The sequence below is a fragment of the Bufo gargarizans genome, unplaced genomic scaffold, assembly GCF_014858855.1.
Source record: "Bufo gargarizans isolate SCDJY-AF-19 unplaced genomic scaffold, ASM1485885v1 original_scaffold_1771_pilon, whole genome shotgun sequence".
NCBI lineage: Eukaryota > Metazoa > Chordata > Amphibia > Anura > Bufonidae > Bufo > Bufo gargarizans.
In genome coordinates, this window is record NW_025334507.1 from 697,370 (window position 1) to 715,808 (window position 18,439).

The window sequence follows — 18,439 nt, forward strand, 5'->3', positions numbered from 1 at the left end:
TTATATACTGTGTATATATATAATGTAGAGCCCGGAGCTCAGCAATGTCTCTGCTCTCTCTGTATTATATACTGTGTATATATATATAATGTAGAGGCCCGGAGCTCAGCAATGTCTCTGCTCTCTCTGTATTATATACTGTGTATATATATATATAATGTAGAGCCCGGAGCTCAGCAATATCTCTGCTCTCTCTGTATTATATACTGTGTATATATATAATGTAGAGCCCGGAGCTCAGCAATGTCTCTGCTCTCTCTGTATTATATACTGTGTGTATATATAATGTAGAGCCCGGAGCTCAGCAATGTCTCTGCTCTCTCTGTATTATATATATATATATAATGTAGAGCTCGGAGCTCAGCAATGTCTCTGCTCTCTCTGTATTATATACTGTGTATATATATATATATATATATATATATATATATATATATAATGTAGAGCCCGGAGCTCAGCAATGTCTCTGCTCTCTCTGTATTATATACTGTGTATATATATAATGTAGTGCCCGGAGCTCAGCAATGTCTCTGCTCTCTCTGTATTATATACTGTGTATATATATAATGTAGTGCCCGGAGCTCAGCAATGTCGCTGCTCTCTCTGTATTATATACCGTGTATATATATATATATATATATATATATATATATATATATATATATATAATGTAGAGCCCGGAGCTCAGCAATGTCTCTGCTCTCTCTGTATTATATACTGTGTATATATATAATGTAGAGCCCGGAGCTCAGCAATGTCTCTGCTCTCTCTGTATTATATACTGTGTGTATATATCTAATGTAGAGCCCGGAGCTCAGCAATGTCTCTGCTCTCTCTGTATTATATACTGTGTATATATATATATATATGTAGAGCCTGGAGCTCAGCAATGTCTCTGCTCTCTCTGTATTATATACTGTGTATATATATATCTAATGTAGAGGCCGGAGCTCAGCAATGTCTCTGCTCTCTCTGTATTATATACTGTGTATATATATATCTAATGTAGAGGCCGGAGCTCAGCAATGTCTCTGCTCTCTCTGTATTATATACTGTGTATATATATATCTAATGTAGAGGCCGGAGCTCAGCAATGTCTCTGCTCTCTCTGTATTATATACTGTGTATATATATATATCTAATGTAGAGGCCGGAGCTCAGCAATGTCTCTGCTCTCTCTGTATTATATACTGTGTGTATATATAATGTAGAGCCCGGAGCTCAGCAATGTCTCTGCTCTCTCTGTATTATATACTGTGTATATATATAATGTAGAGCCCTGAGCTCAGCAATGTCTCTGCTCTCTCTGTATTATATACTGTGTATATATATATATATGTAGAGCCTGGAGCTCAGCAATGTCTCTGCTCTCTCTGTATTATATACTGTGTATATATATATAATGTAGAGCCCGGAGCTCAGCAATGTCACTGCTCTCTCTGTATTATATACTGTGTATATATATATAATGTAGAGCCCGGAGCTCAGCAATGTCTCTGCTCTCTCTGTATTATATACTGTGTATATATATAATGTAGAGCCCGGAGCTCAGCAATGTCTCTGCTCTCTCTGTATTATATACTGTGTATATATATCTAATGTAGAGCCCGGAGCTCAGCAATGTCTCTGCTCTCTCTGTATTATATACTGTGTATATATCTAATGTAGAGCCCGGAGCTCAGCAATGTCACTGCTCTCTCTGTATTATATACTGTGTATATATATAATGTAGAGCTCGGAGCTCAGCAATGTCACTGCTCTCTCTGTATTATATACTGTGTGTATATATATATATATATATATATATATATATATATGTAGAGCCCGGAGCTCAGCAATGTCTCTGCTCTCTCTGTATTATATACTGTGTATATATATAATGTAGAGCCCGGAGCTCAGCAATGTCTCTGCTCTCTCTGTATTATATACTGTGTATATATATATAATGTAGAGCCCGGAGCTCAGCAATGTCTCTGCTCTCTCTGTATTATATACTGTGTATATATATAATGTAGAGCCCGGAGCTCAGCAATATCTCTGCTCTCTCTGTATTATATACTGTGTATATATATAATGTAGAGCCCGGAGCTCAGCAATGTCTCTGCTCTCTCTGTATTATATACTGTGTGTATATATAATGTAGAGCCCGGAGCTCAGCAATGTCTCTGCTCTCTCTGTATTATATATATCTATCTAATGTAGAGCCCGGAGCTCAGCAATGTCTCTGCTCTCTCTGTATTATATACTGTGTATATATATAATGTAGAGCCCGGAGCTCAGCAATGTCTCTGCTCTCTCTGTATTATATACTGTGTATATATATAATGTAGACCCTGGAGCTCAGCAATGTCACTGCTCTCTGTATTATATACTGTGTATATATATAATGTAGAGCCCGGAGCTCAGCAATGTCACTGCTCTCTCTGTATTATATACTGTGTATATATATAATGTAGAGCCCGGAGCTCAGCAATGTCTCTGCTCTCTCTGTATTATATACTGTGTATATATATAATGTAGAGCCCGGAGCTCAGCAATGTCTCTGCTCTCTCTGTATTATATACTGTGTATATATATATATATATAATATGTAGAGCCCGGAGCTCAGCAATGTCTCTGCTCTCTCTGTATTATATACTGTGTATATATATATATAATGTAGAGCCCGGAGCTCAGCAATGTCACTGCTCTCTCTGTATTATATACTGTGTGTATATATATATAATGTAGAGCCCGGAGCTCAGCAATGTCTCTGCTCTCTCTGTATTATATACTGTGTGTATATATAATGTAGAGCCTGGAGCTCAGCAATGTCTCTGCTCTCTCTGTATTATATACTGTGTATATATATAATGTAGACCCCGGAGCTCAGCAATGTCTCTGCTCTCTCTGTATTATATACTGTGTATATATATATAATGTAGAGCCCGGAGCTCAGCAATGTCTCTGCTCTCTCTGTATTATATACTGTGTGTATATATATAATGTAGAGCCCGGAGCTCAGCAATGTCTCTGCTCTCTCTGTATTATATACTGTGTGTGTGTATATATATATATATATAATGTAGAGCCTGGAGCTCAGCAATGTCTCTGCTCTCTCTGTATTATATACTGTGTATATATATATAATGTAGAGCCCGGAGCTCAGCAATGTCTCTGCTCTCTCTGTATTATATACTGTGTATATATATAATGTAGAGCTCGGAGCTCAGCAATGTCACTGCTCTCTCTGTATTATATACTGTGTGTATATATATATAATGTAGAGCCCGGAGCTCAGCAATGTCTCTGCTCTCTCTGTATTATATACTGTGTATATATATAATGTAGAGCCCGGAGCTCAGCAATGTCTCTGCTCTCTCTGTATTATATACTGTGTGTATATATAATGTAGAGCCTGGAGCTCAGCAATGTCACTGCTCTCTCTGTATTATATACTGTGTATATATATAATGTAGAGCCCGGAGCTCAGCAATGTCTCTGCTCTCTCTGTATTATATACTGTGTGTATATATAATGTAGAGCCTGGAGCTCAGCAATGTCTCTGCTCTCTCTGTATTATATACTGTGTGTATATATAATGTAGAGCCCGGAGCTCAGCAATGTCTCTGCTCTCTCTGTATTATATACTGTGTATATATATAATGTAGAGCCCGGAGCTCAGCAATGTCTCTGCTCTCTCTGTATTATATACTGTGTATATATAATGTAGAGCCTGGAGCTCAGCAATGTCACTGCTCTCTCTGTATTATATACTGTGTATATATATAATGTAGAGCCCGGAGCTCAGCAATGTCACTGCTCTCTCTGTATTATATACTGTGTATATATATAATGTAGAGCCCGGAGCTCAGCAATGTCACTGCTCTCTCTGTATTATATACTGTGTATATATATAATGTAGAGCCCGGAGCTCAGCAATGTCTCTGCTCTCTCTGTATTATATACTGTGTGTATATATAATGTAGAGCCCGGAGCTCAGCAATGTCTCTGCTCTCTCTGTATTATATACTGTGTATATATATATAATGTAGAGCCCGGAGCTCAGCAATGTCTCTGCTCTCTCTGTATTATATACTGTGTATATATATAATGTAGAGCCCGGAGCTCAGCAATGTCACTGCTCTCTCTGTATTATATACTGTGTATATATATATAATGTAGAGCCCGGAGCTCAGCAATGTCTCTGCTCTCTCTGTATTATATACTGTGTATATATAATGTAGAGCCCGGAGCTCAGCAATGTCTCTGCTCTCTCTGTATTATATACTGTGTGTATATATAATGTAGAGCCTGGAGCTCAGCAATGTCTCTGCTCTCTCTGTATTATATACTGTGTATATATATAATGTAGAGCCCGGAGCTCAGGCAATGTCTCTGCTCTCTCTGTATTATATACTGTGTATATATATAATGTAGAGCCCGGAGCTCAGCAATGTCTCTGCTCTCTCTGTATTATATACTGTGTATATATAATGTAGAGCCCGGAGCTCAGCAATGTCTCTGCTCTCTCTGTATTATATACTGTGTATATATATAATGTAGAGCCCGGAGCTCAGCAATGTCACTGCTCTCTCTGTATTATATACTGTGTATATATATAATGTAGAGCCCGGAGCTCAGCAATGTCACTGCTCTCTCTGTATTATATACTGTGTATATATATAATGTAGAGCCCGGAGCTCAGCAATGTCTCTGCTCTCTCTGTATTATATACTGTGTATATATATAATGTAGAGCCCGGAGCTCAGCAATGTCTCTGCTCTCTCTGTATTATATACTGTGTATATATATAATGTAGAGCCCGGAGCTCAGCAATGTCTCTGCTCTCTCTGTATTATATACTGTGTATATATATAATGTAGAGCCCGGAGCTCAGCAATGTCTCTGCTCTCTCTGTATTATATACTGTGTATATATATAATGTAGAGCCCGGAGCTCAGCAATGTCTCTGCTCTCTCTGTATTATATACTGTGTATATATATAATGTAGAGCCCGGAGCTCAGCAATGTCTCTGCTCTCTCTGTATTATATACTGTGTATATATATAATGTAGAGCCCGGAGCTCAGCAATGTCTCTGCTCTCTCTGTATTATATACTGTGTGTATATATAATGTAGAGCCCGGAGCTCAGCAATGTCTCTGCTCTCTCTGTATTATATACTGTGTATATATAATGTAGAGCCCGGAGCTCAGCAATGTCTCTGCTCTCTCTGTATTATATACTGTGTATATATATAATGTAGAGCCCGGAGCTCAGCAATGTCTCTGCTCTCTCTGTATTATATACTGTGTGTATATATAATGTAGAGCCTGGAGCTCAGCAATGTCTCTGCTCTCTCTGTATTATATACTGTGTATATATATAATGTAGAGCCCGGAGCTCAGCAATGTCTCTGCTCTCTCTGTATTATATACTGTGTATATATATAATGTAGAGCCCGGAGCTCAGCAATGTCTCTGCTCTCTCTGTATTATATACTGTGTATATATAATGTAGAGCCCTGGAGCTCAGCAATGTCACTGCTCTCTCTGTATTATATACTGTGTATATATAATGTAGAGCCCGGAGCTCAGCAATGTCTCTGCTCTCTCTGTATTATATACTGTGTATATATATAATGTAGAGCCCGGAGCTCAGCAATGTCTCTGCTCTCTCTGTATTATATACTGTGTATATATATATAATGTAGAGCCCGGAGCTCAGCAATGTCTCTGCTCTCTCTGTATTATATACTGTGTATATATATAATGTAGAGCCCGGAGCTCAGCAATGTCACTGCTCTCTCTGTATTATATACTGTGTATATATATAATGTAGAGCCCGGAGCTCAGCAATGTCACTGCTCTCTCTGTATTATATACTGTGTATATATATAATGTAGAGCCCGGAGCTCAGCAATGTCTCTGCTCTCTCTGTATTATATACTGTGTATATATATAATGTAGAGCCCGGAGCTCAGCAATGTCTCTGCTCTCTCTGTATTATATACTGTGTATATATAATGTAGAGCCTGGAGCTCAGCAATGTCTCTGCTCTCTCTGTATTATATACTGTGTATATATATAATGTAGAGCCCGGAGCTCAGGAATGTCTCTGCTCTCTCTGTATTATATACTGTGTATATATATAATGTAGAGCCCGGAGCTCAGCAATGTCTCTGCTCTCTCTGTATTATATACTGTGTATATATATAATGTAGATGCCCGGAGCTCAGCAATGTCACTGCTCTCTCTGTATTATATACTGTGTATATATATAATGTAGAGCCCGGAGCTCAGCAATGTCTCTGCTCTCTCTGTATTATATACTGTGTATATATATAATGTAGAGCCTGGAGCTCAGCAATGTCTCTGCTCTCTCTGTATTATATACTGTGTATATATATAATGTAGAGCCCGGAGCTCAGCAATGTCTCTGCTCTCTCTGTATTATATACTGTGTATATATATAATGTAGAGCCCGGAGCTCAGCAATGTCATCTGCTCTCTCTGTATTATATACTGTGTATATATATAATGTAGAGCCCGGAGCTCAGCAATGTCTCTGCTCTCTCTGTATTATATACTGTGTATATATATAATGTAGAGCCCGGAGCTCAGCAATGTCTCTGCTCTCTCTGTATTATATACTGTGTATATATATATAATGTAGAGCCCGGAGCTCAGCAATGTCTCTGCTCTCTCTGTATTATATACTGTGTATGTATATAATGTAGAGCCCGGAGCTCAGCAATGTCTCTGCTCTCTCTGTATTATATACTGTGTATATATAATGTAGAGCCCGGAGCTCAGCAATGTCTCTGCTCTCTCTGTATTATATACTGTGTATATATATAATGTAGAGCCCGGAGCTCAGCAATGTCTCTGCTCTCTCTGTATTATATACTGTGTGTATATATAATGTAGAGCCTGGAGCTCAGCAATGTCTCTGCTCTCTCTGTATTATATACTGTGTATATATATATAATGTAGAGCCCGGAGCTCAGCAATGTCTCTGCTCTCTCTGTATTATATACTGTGTATATATATAATGTAGAGCCCGGAGCTCAGCAATGTCTCTGCTCTCTCTGTATTATATACTGTGTATATATATAATGTAGAGCCCGGAGCTCAGCAATGTCTCTGCTCTCTCTGTATTATATACTGTGTATATATAATGTAGAGCCTGGAGCTCAGCAATGTCACTGCTCTCTCTGTATTATATACTGTGTATATATAATGTAGAGCCCGGAGCTCAGCAATGTCTCTGCTCTCTCTGTATTATATACTGTGTATATATATATAATGTAGAGCCCGGAGCTCAGCAATGTCACTGCTCTCTCTGTATTATATACTGTGTGTATATATAATGTAGAGCCTGGAGCTCAGCAATGTCTCTGCTCTCTCAGATCTGCTGGATACTGCACACACTGCTGCTGGGGAGGGTCTTATATAGTAAGGGGGAGGGGCAGCTTTCCTATTGGTTGCTAGGGATGTTGCTAGGCTCTGACAAGACATTGCTGCCTTCTCATTGGCCGACAAGCAAGAGGGGAGGTCACTGATGAAACAAATCTAGAATATTTGACATTACGACAATGTATCACTATATTCTAAACATTAGCGAACTCTCAAAGTGCCGCTATTCGAATATTGGCGCCCGACACTGGCGCACGCCGCCTCACATGTTTGCTGCGCTGCTGTGGAGTACAGGACATGCTTGTCCCCTGCTGTATGTGACGAGGGTCGGGGGTGGATTTGCCGCTGGCGGTTCTGATCCGGTGTATTTTGTTCCGGCAGTCCAGATGTCCGGAGGAGTTACCGTCACCGTGCGCCTCGTCAGATCCTTTCAGCATCGGAATTTCCGTCCGGTTGTTTACCAGGACGTGAGCGTGGATCGGACGGTGCAGGACTTTGTGGACTTTGTCAGAGGAGGTAAGTGACGGTCGCCGGGGGCAGGGTCTGTGCCGGAGAGCAGGCAGTGATTGTGCGTCTTGGTTTCAGATGTGGCGCAGCGGGACACGTTACCTCCCCCCTTCAAGAGACACTCGTACGGTGAGCGCTGCTCGGGGCCCCCAGGCAGAACCTGGGGGGTCATAGGTCAAATATTAGTGTGGGAGGGGGGGGGGGCTCGGGATTGTTTGGGGGAGGGGGGGGGGCTCGGGATTGTTTGGGGGAGGGGGGGGGGCTCGGGATTGTTTGGGGGAGGGGGGGGGGCTCGGGATTGTTTGGGGGAGGGGGGGGGGGCTCGGGATTGTTTGGGGGAGGGCTCGGGATTGTTTGGGGGAGGGGGGGGGGGGGCTTGGGATTGTTTGGAGGAGGGGGGGGGGGGCTTGGGATTGTTTGGAGGAGGGGGGGGGGGGCTCGGGATTGTTTGGGAGGTGGACCCTGATATGTGTGTTCTCTCTCTGCAGACACAATGAAGATCATTCACCAGGCACACGGATCTAAGGTAGGTGCCCCCCCCTCATGGCCGTACCAGTGTCCCCATGACAACACTGCAGGTCTGTGCAGCTCCTGTAACTTCTGACAACTGTTTTTCCAGAGCAATGATCTTGTTGTCAGTCTAGAGGACGACGAAAAGCTGATCCTGCGGAGCGGGCAGACGCTGCGAGAGGCTGGAGTGGGTAAGTGTCCATATAATGTCCTGCAGGGGGTGGAGTATTTATCTTTACAGTTGCAAGAAAAAGTATGTGAACCCTTTGGAATGATCTGGATTTCTGCACAAATTGGCCATAAAATGTGATCTGATCTTCATCCAAGTCACAACAATAGACAATCACAGTCGGCTTAACCTAATAGCACACAAAGAGTTAAATGTTACCGTGTTTTTATTGAACGCACCATGTAACCAGTCACAGTGCAGGTGGAGAAAGTATGTGAACCCTTGGATGTAATAATTGGCTGAACCTCCTTTGGCAGCAATAACTTCCACCAAACGTTCCCTGCAGTTGCAGATCAGACGCGCACAACGGTCAGGAGTAATTCTTGGCCATTCCTCTTTACAGAACGGTCTCAGTTCAGCAATATTCTCGGGATGTCTGGTGTGAATCTCTTTCTTGAGGTCCGGCCACAGCATCTCCATCGGGTTGAGGTCAGGACTCTGACTGGGCCGCTCCAGAAGGCGGATTCTCTTCTGTTTAAGCCTTTCTGTTGTTGATTTACTTCTATGCTTTGGGTCGTTGTCCTGTTGCAGCACCCATCTTCTGTTGAGCTTCAGCTGGTGGACAGATGGCCTTAAGTTCTCCTGCAAAATGTCTTGATAAACTTGGGAATTCATTTTTCCTTCGATGATAGCAATCCGTCCAGGCCCCGACTCAGCAAAGCAGCCCCAAACCATGATGCCCCCCCCCACCATACTTCAGAGTTGGGATGAGGTTTTGAGGTTGGTGTGCTGTGCCTCTTTTTCTCCACACATAGTTGTAACGGACCGTTTCAGCAGACAAGGGGTTAAAATCCGTTTAGGCGATATGCCCCTTTCTGAGAGACAGCTACTGCAGAACACCAAACTCCCGAACTGGATACAAAATAGCACTCCAAACTGGAACCTCGCGAATAGCTGCCAGCAGACGAACAGGAAAAGCATACAATCAGCTTACACTCCTGGCAGTCTCTAACAGCATACAGGGAATCCCCCCAATAACGAGACAAGGCTCCGTGTTGAGGGTCAGCAGTGGTCTGACGCGCTGGCACACCCAGCCTGGTTTTTATTACAGTTTTGCAAATACAGAACAGATACAACACATCCCCACAATGCATCATGGTTTCCTCCTCTCTGCCTGGGAGACAACCGAGGGCAATCCAATTATCTCTCAGGACAAAGGGGAGATCACCAATACACACGTGGAGACAACAGGACAGACATCACCATTTAAACACACAATGGGACAATAGAAACACCCACACAAAATCCTCCCCTCTGCCGGTGATGATTATTGAACACAAGGGCGAATATAATTATCAAAGGCAGAGAAATACAGTTTTATAAAACATAGCACAGGAACCCCAAAACATGCAATAACCCCATAACCAATATATCCTCGGAACCGGGGTATCTGGGTGAACCACATGTCCAAAATTCACCCACATCCGTTCAGTAGTTTGGAAGATACAGTTACACTGAAAATATACAAGTTATACCGAAAATAGTCACTAATAAATGTGTCCCCTGTTTGGTAGTTTCACACTACTGAATGATGTCTCTGTGCACCAAATACAGGCGAGATAGCGCCGTGTGGAAAGTCAGAGCAGTGTCTGTGAGCTACAATGGCCGCTATCTATTGTTCTCACCATGTGCTCCATCCAAGCAAGTAAGGCAGAGGATGCAATCCAGGGACAGAGGGCTCCGTCCCAAGTGCCTTAAGACCCAATAACTTAAGGGAGTCTTTCACCTAAAATGACCATTATACACCACAAACATGATGATATCCATTACATTACCCATATTATAATCGTACCTTTCATATTGCTGTCCGTCGCCTATTCTCTCTTAAAAACGCTTTTAATCCATATGCTAATCAGGTTCTGAAGGTGCCCAGGGGCGGCGTTTATGCGGCCGGTGCCCAGGCTCCACGGCGCTGTTCAAATCAAACCCCTCCCCTTTCACCCCTCTGGCCCGCCCTCGGTTCTTGAGATACCATCCTCCAGTCAATGACAGATCCTGCGCCTGCGCACTCCATTACCCACTAGGGCAGAGGCAGCAGAGCGTTTAATGCGCATGCGCCGGCCTGTACATCCCGATATTTTGGCAGTTTACTTCCGCCGGCTAGATCGGGCCGGCGCATGCGGATTAAACGCTCTGCTGCCTCTGCCCTAGTGGGTAATGGAGTGCGCAGGCGCCGGCGCCGGATCTGTCATTGACTGGAGGATGGTATCTCAAGAACCGAGGGCGGGCCAGAGGGGTGAAAGGGGAGGGGTTTGATTTGAACAGCGCCGTGGAGCCTGGGCACCGGCCGCATAAACACCGCCCCTGGGCACCTTCAGAACCTATTTAGCATATGGATTAAAAGCGTTTTTAAGAGAGAATAGGCGACGGACAGCAATATGAAAGGTAAGATTATAATATGGGGAATGTAATGCTAAGTCTTTAGCTGACACTCTAGGATTCTTCTTCCCCTCATTGAGCAGTCTGCGCTGTGCTCTCGCAGTCATCTTTACAGGACGGCCGCTCCTAGGGAGAGTAGCAGCAGTGCTGAACCTTCTCCATTTATAGACAGTTTGTCTTACCGTGGACTGATGGACAGCAAGGCTTTTGGAGATACTTTTATAACCCTTTCCAGCTTTATGCAAGTCAACAATTCTTACTCATAGGTCTTCTGAGAGCTCTTTTGTGCGAGGCATCAGTCACATCAGGCAATGCTTCTTGTGAAAAGCAAACCCAGAACTGGTGTGTGTTTTACAGGGCAGCTGTAACCAACACCTCCAATCTCATCTCATTGATTGGACTCCAGTTGGCCGACACCTCACTCCAATTAGCTCTTGGAGATGTCATTAGTCTAGGGGTTCACATACTTTTTCCACCTGCACTGTGAATGTTTACATGGTGTGTTCAATAAAAACATGGTAACATTTAACTCTTTGTGTGTTATTAGTTAAGCCGACTGTGATTGTCTATTGTTGTGACTTAGATGAAGATCAGATCACATTTTATCACCAATTTGTGCAGAAATCCAGATCATTCCAAAGGGTTCACATACTTTTTCTTGCAACTATATATATGGTCCAAATGTATATACCGCCCCTCAGTATAACTGACCGCAGCGCTGTATAGTCAGGATGTATATACCGCCCCTCAGGATAACTGACCGCAGCGCTGTATAGTCAGGATGTATATACCGCCCCTCAGGATAACTGACCGCAGCGCTGTATAGTCAGGATGTATATACCGCCCCTCAGGATAACTGACCGCAGCGCTGTATAGTCAGGATGTATATACCGCCCCTCAGGATAACTGACCGCAGCGCTGTATAGTCAGGCTGTATATACCGCCCCTCAGGATAACTGACTGCAGCGCTGTATAGTCGGGCTGTATATACCGCCCCTCAGGATAAGTGACCGCAGCGCTGTATAGTCAGGCTGTATATACCGCCCCTCAGGATAAGTGACTGCAGCGCTGTATAGTCAGGCTGTATATACCGCCCCTCAGTATAAGTGACTGCAGCGCTGTATAGTCAGGCTGTATATACCGCCCCTCAGTATAAGTGACTGCAGCGCTGTATAGTCAGGATGTATATACCGCCCCTCAGGATAAGTGACCGCAGCGCTGTATAGTCAGGCTGTATATACCGCCCCTCAGGATAAGTGACCGCAGCGCTGTATAGTCAGGCTGTATATACCGCCCCTCAGGATAAGTGACTGCAGCGCTGTATAGTCAGGATGTATATACCGCCCCTCAGGATAACTGACTGCAGCGCTGTATAGTCAGGATGTATATACCGCCTCTCAGGATAACTGACTGCAGCGCTGTATAGTCAGGATGTATATACCGCCCCTCAGTATAACTGACTGCAGCGCTGTATAGTCAGGCTGTATATACCGCCCCTCAGGATAACTGACCGCAGCGCTGTATATACCGCCCCTCAGGATAACTGACCGCAGCGCTGTATAGTCAGGATGTATATACCGCCCCTCAGTATAACTGACCGCAGCGCTGTATCGTCAGGCTGTATATACCGCCCCTCAGTATAACTGACCGCAGCGCTGTATATACCGCCCCTCAGGATAACTGACCGCAGCGCTGTATCGTCCGGATGTATATACCGCCCCTCAGTATAACTGACCGCAGCGCTGTATCGTCAGGCTGTATATACCGCCCCTCAGTATAACTGACCGCAGCGCTGTATAGTCAGGATGTATATACCGCCCCTCAGGATAACTGACCGCAGCGCTGTATAGTCAGGCTGTATATACCGCCCCTCAGGATAACTGACCGCAGCGCTGTATAGTCAGGATGTATATACCGCCCCTCAGGATAACTGACCGCAGCGCTGTATAGTCAGGATGTATATACCGCCCCTCAGGATAACTGACCGCAGCGCTGTATAGTCGGGCTGTATATACCGCCCCTCAGGATAACTGACCGCAGCGCTGTATAGTCAGGATGTATATACCGCCCCTCAGGATAAGTGACCGCAGCGCTGTATAGTCGGGCTGTATATACCGCCCCTCAGGATAAGTGACCGCAGTGCTGTATAGTCAGGATGTATATACCGCCCCTCAGTATAACTGACCGCAGCGCTGTATAGTCAGGATGTATATACCGCCCCTCAGGATAACTGACCGCAGCGCTGTATAGTCAGGATGTATATACCGCCCCTCAGGATAAGTGACCGCAGCGCTGTATAGTCGGGCTGTATATACCGCCCCTCAGGATAAGTGACCGCAGCGCTGTATAGTCGGGCTGTATATACCGCCCCTCAGGATAAGTGACTGCAGCGCTGTATAGTCAGGATGTATATACCGCCCCTCAGGATAACTGACCGCAGCGCTGTATAGTCAGGATGTATATACCGCCCCTCAGTATAACTGACCGCAGCGCTGTATAGTCAGGATGTATATACCGCCCCTCAGGATAAGTGACCGCAGCGCTGTATAGTCAGGCTGTATATACCGCCCCTCAGGATAACTGACCGCAGCGCTGTATAGTCAGGATGTATATACCGCCCCTCAGGATAACTGACCGCAGCGCTGTATAGTCAGGATGTATATACCGCCCCTCAGGATAACTGACCGCAGCGCTGTATAGTCAGGATGTATATACCGCCCCTCAGGATAACTGACCGAAGCGCTGTATAGTCAGGATGTATATACCGCCCCTCAGGATAACTGACCGCAGCGCTGTATAGTCAGGATGTATATACCGCCCCTCAGGATAACTGACCGAAGCGCTGTATTGTCCGGATGTATATGCCGCCCCTCAGGATAACTGACTGCAGCGCTGTATAGTCAGGATGTATATACCGCCTCTCAGGATAACTGACTGCAGCGCTGTATAGTCAGGATGTATATACCGCCCCTCAGTATAACTGACCGCAGCGCTGTATAGTCAGGATGTATATACCGCCCCTCAGGATAACTGACTGCAGCGCTGTATAGTCAGGCTGTATATACCGCCCCTCAGGATAACTGACCGCAGCGCTGTATAGTCAGGATGTATATACCGCCCCTCAGGATAACTGACCGCAGCGCTGTATAGTCAGGATGTATATGCCGCCCCTCAGTATAAGTGACCGCAGCGCTGTATAGTCAGGCTGTATATACCGCCCCTCAGGATAACTGACTGCAGCGCTGTATAGTCAGGATGTATATACCGCCCCTCAGGATAACTGACCGCAGCGCTGTATAGTCAGGATGTATATACCGCCCCTCAGGATAACTGACCGAAGCGCTGTATTGTCCGGATGTATATGCCGCCCCTCAGGATAACTGACTGCAGCGCTGTATAGTCAGGATGTATATACCGCCCCTCAGGATAACTGACCGCAGCGCTGTATAGTCAGGCTGTATATACCGCCCCTCAGGATAACTGACCGCAGCGCTGTATAGTCAGGATGTATATACCGCCCCTCAGGATAACTGACCGAAGCGCTGTATTGTCCGGATGTATATGCCGCCCCTCAGGATAACTGACTGCAGCGCTGTATAGTCAGGATGTATATACCGCCTCTCAGGATAACTGACTGCAGCGCTGTATAGTCAGGATGTATATACCGCCCCTCAGTATAACTGACCGCAGCGCTGTATAGTCAGGATGTATATACCGCCCCTCAGGATAACTGACCGCAGCGCTGTATAGTCAGGCTGTATATACCGCCCCTCAGGATAACTGACTGCAGCGCTGTATAGTCAGGCTGTATATACCGCCCCTCAGGATAACTGACTGCAGTGCTGTATAGTCAGGATGTATATACCGCCCCTCAGGATAACTGACCGCAGCGCTGTATAGTCAGGATGTATATACCGCCCCTCAGGATAACTGACCGCAGCGCTGTATAGTCAGGATGTATATACCGCCCCTCAGGATAACTGACCGCAGCGCTGTATTGTCCGGATGTATATGCCGCCCCTCAGGATAACTGACCGCAGCGCTGTATAGTCAGGATGTATATGCCGCCCCTCAGGATAACTGACCGCAGCGCTGTATAGTCGGGCTGTATATACCGCCCCTCAGGATAAGTGACCGCAGCGCTGTATAGTCAGGATGTATATACCGCCCCTCAGTATAACTGACCGCAGCGCTGTATAGTCAGGATGTATATACCGCCCCTCAGTATAACTGACCGCAGCGCTGTATAGTCAGGATGTATATACCGCCCCTCAGGATAACTGACCGCAGCGCTGTATAGTCGGGCTGTATATACCGCCCCTCAGGATAACTGACTGCAGCGCTGTATAGTCAGGCTGTATATACCGCCCCTCAGGATAAGTGACTGCAGCGCTGTATAGTCAGGCTGTATATACCGCCCCTCAGGATAAGTGACTGCAGCGCTGTATAGTCAGGCTGTATATACCGCCCCTCAGGATAAGTGACCGCAGCGCTGTATTGTCAGGCTGTATATACCACCCCTCAGGATAAGTGACTGCAGCGCTGTATAGTCAGGATGTATATACCGCCCCTCAGTATAACTGACCGCAGCGCTGTATATACCGCCCCTCAGGATAAGTGACTGCAGTGCTGTATAGTCAGGATGTATATACCGCCCCTCAGGATAACTGACCGCAGCGCTGTATATCCCGCCCCTCAGGATAAGTGACTGCAGTGCTGTATAGTCAGGATGTATATACCGCCCCTCAGGATAACTGACCGCAGCGCTGTATAGTCAGGCTGTATATACCGCCCCTCAGGATAACTGACCGCAGCGCTGTATAGTCAGGATGTATATACCGCCCCTCAGTATAACTGACCGCAGCGCTGTATAGTCAGGATGTATATACCGCCCCTCAGGATAACTGACTGCAGCGCTGTATCGTCCGGATATATATAACGCCCCTCAGGATAACTGACCGCAGCGCTGTATAGTCAGGCTGTATATACCGCCCCTCAGGATAAGTGACCGCAGCGCTGTATAGTCAGGATGTATATACCGCCCCTCAGGATAACTGACTGCAGCGCTGTATAGTCAGGCTGTATATACCGCCCCTCAAGATAAGTGACTGCAGCGCTGTATAGTCAGGATGTATATACCGCCCCTCAGGATAAGTGACCGCAGCGCTGTATAGTCAGGATGTATATACCGCCCCTCAGGATAAGTGACTGCAGCGCTGTATAGTCAGGATGTATATACCGCCCCTCAGGATAACTGACCGCAGCGCTGTATAGTCAGGATGTATATACCGCCCCTCAGGATAAGTGACTGCAGCGCTGTATAGTCAGGATGTATATACCGCCTCTCAGTATAAGTGACCGCAGCGCTGTATAGTCAGGATGTATATACCGCCCCTCAGGATAACTGACTGCAGCGCTGTATAGTCAGGCTGTATATACCGCCCCTCAGTATAACTGACCGCAGCGCTGTATTGTCCGGATGTATATACCGCCCCTCAGGATAAGTGACCGCAGCGCTGTATAGTCAGGATGTATATACCGCCCCTCAGTATAAGTGACCGCAGCGCTGTATCGTCCGGATGTATATACCGCCCCTCAGTATAAGTGACCGCAGCGCTGTATAGTCAGGCTGTATATACCGCCCCTCAGGATAAGTGACCGCAGCGCTGTATAGTCAGGATGTATATACTGCCCCTCAGGATAACTGACCGCAGCGCTGTATAGTCAGGATGTATATACCGCCCCTCAGGATAACTGACCGCAGCGCTGTATATACCGCCCCTCAGGATAACTGACTGCAGTGCTGTATAGTCAGGATGTATATACCGCCCCTCAGGATAAGTGACCGCAGCGCTGTATAGTCAGGCTGTATATACCGCCCCTCAGGATAACTGACCGCAGCGCTGTATAGTCAGGATGTATATACCGCCCCTCAGTATAACTGACCGCAGCGCTGTATAGTCAGGCTGTATATACCGCCCCTCAGTATAACTGACCGCAGCGCTGTATAGTCAGGCTGTATATACCGCCCCTCAGGATAAGTGACTGCAGCGCTGTATAGTCAGGATGTATATACCGCCCCTCAGTATAACTGACCGCAGCGCTGTATAGTCAGGATGTATATACCGCCCCTCAGTATAACTGACCGCAGCGCTGTATAGTCAGGATGTATATACCGCCCCTCAGGATAACTGACTGCAGCGCTGTATAGTCAGGATGTATATACCGCCCCTCAGTATAACTGACCGCAGCGCTGTATAGTCAGGATGTATATACCGCCCCTCAGTATAACTGACCGCAGCGCTGTATAGTCAGGCTGTATATACCGCCCCTCAGGATAACTGACCGCAGCGCTGTATAGTCAGGATGTATATACCGCCCCTCAGGATAACTGACCGCAGCGCTGTATAGTCAGGATGTATATGCCGCCTCTCAGGATAACTGACCGCAGCGCTGTATAGTCAGGATGTATATACCGCCCCTCAGGATAACTGACCGCAGCGCTGTATAGTCAGGATGTATATGCCGCCCCTCAGGATAACTGACCGCAGCGCTGTATAGTCAGGATGTATATGCCGCCCCTCAGGATAAGTGACCGCAGCGCTGTATAGTCAGGCTGTATATGCCTCCCCCTCAGTATAACTGACCGCAGCGCTGTATAGTCAGGCTGTATATACCGCCCCTCAGGATAACTGACCGCAGCGCTGTATAGTCAGGATGTATATGCCGCCCCTCAGGATAACTGACCGCAGCGCTGTATAGTCAGGATGTATATACCGCCCCTCAGGATAAGTGACCGCAGCGCTGTATAGTCAGGATGTATATGCCGCCCCTCAGGATAAGTGACCGCAGCGCTGTATAGTCAGGATGTATATACCGCCCCTCAGTATAACTGACCGCAGCGCTGTATAGTCAGGCTGTATATACCGCCCCTCAGGATAAGTGACCGCAGCGCTGTATAGTCAGGATGTATATGCCGCCCCTCAGGATAAGTGACCGCAGCGCTGTATAGTCAGGATGTATATACCGCCCCTCAGTATAACTGACCGCAGCGCTGTATAGTCAGGCTGTATATACCGCCCCTCAGGATAACTGACCGCAGCGCTGTATAGTCAGGATGTATATGCCGCCCCTCAGGATAACTGACCGCAGCGCTGTATAGTCAGGATGTATATGCCGCCCCTCAGGATAACTGACCGCAGCGCTGTATAGTCAGGATGTATATACCGCCCCTCAGGATAACTGACCGCAGCGCTGTATAGTCAGGATGTATATACCGCCCCTCAGGATAACTGACCGCAGCGCTGTATAGTCAGGATGTATATGCCGCCCCTCAGGATAACTGACCGCAGCGCTGTATAGTCAGGATGTATATGCCGCCCCTCAGGATAACTGACCGCAGCGCTGTATAGTCA

At 46.1% G+C, this 18,439-nt stretch overlaps 1 protein-coding gene across 6 annotated transcripts in view; it reads left to right on the plus strand.

Moving 5' to 3' along the window:
* CUNH2orf76 (chromosome unknown C2orf76 homolog) overlaps nt 1-18,439 on the plus strand; it is a 35,383-nt gene that overhangs the window by 11,601 nt on the left and 5,343 nt on the right. For 2 of the 6 annotated variants that reach the window (XM_044274461.1, XM_044274463.1), the window contains exons 2-5: nt 7,781-7,915; nt 7,985-8,035; nt 8,395-8,432; nt 8,526-8,607. In XM_044274461.1, coding sequence (XP_044130396.1) covers nt 7,786-7,915; nt 7,985-8,035; nt 8,395-8,432; nt 8,526-8,607 — 301 coding nt within the window. In that variant the 5' untranslated portion in view covers nt 7,781-7,785. The remainder of the gene's footprint in view (nt 1-7,780; nt 7,916-7,984; nt 8,036-8,394; nt 8,433-8,525; nt 8,608-18,439) is intronic. The other 4 variants (XM_044274460.1, XM_044274459.1, XM_044274465.1 and 1 more) reach the window with 3 other exon arrangements.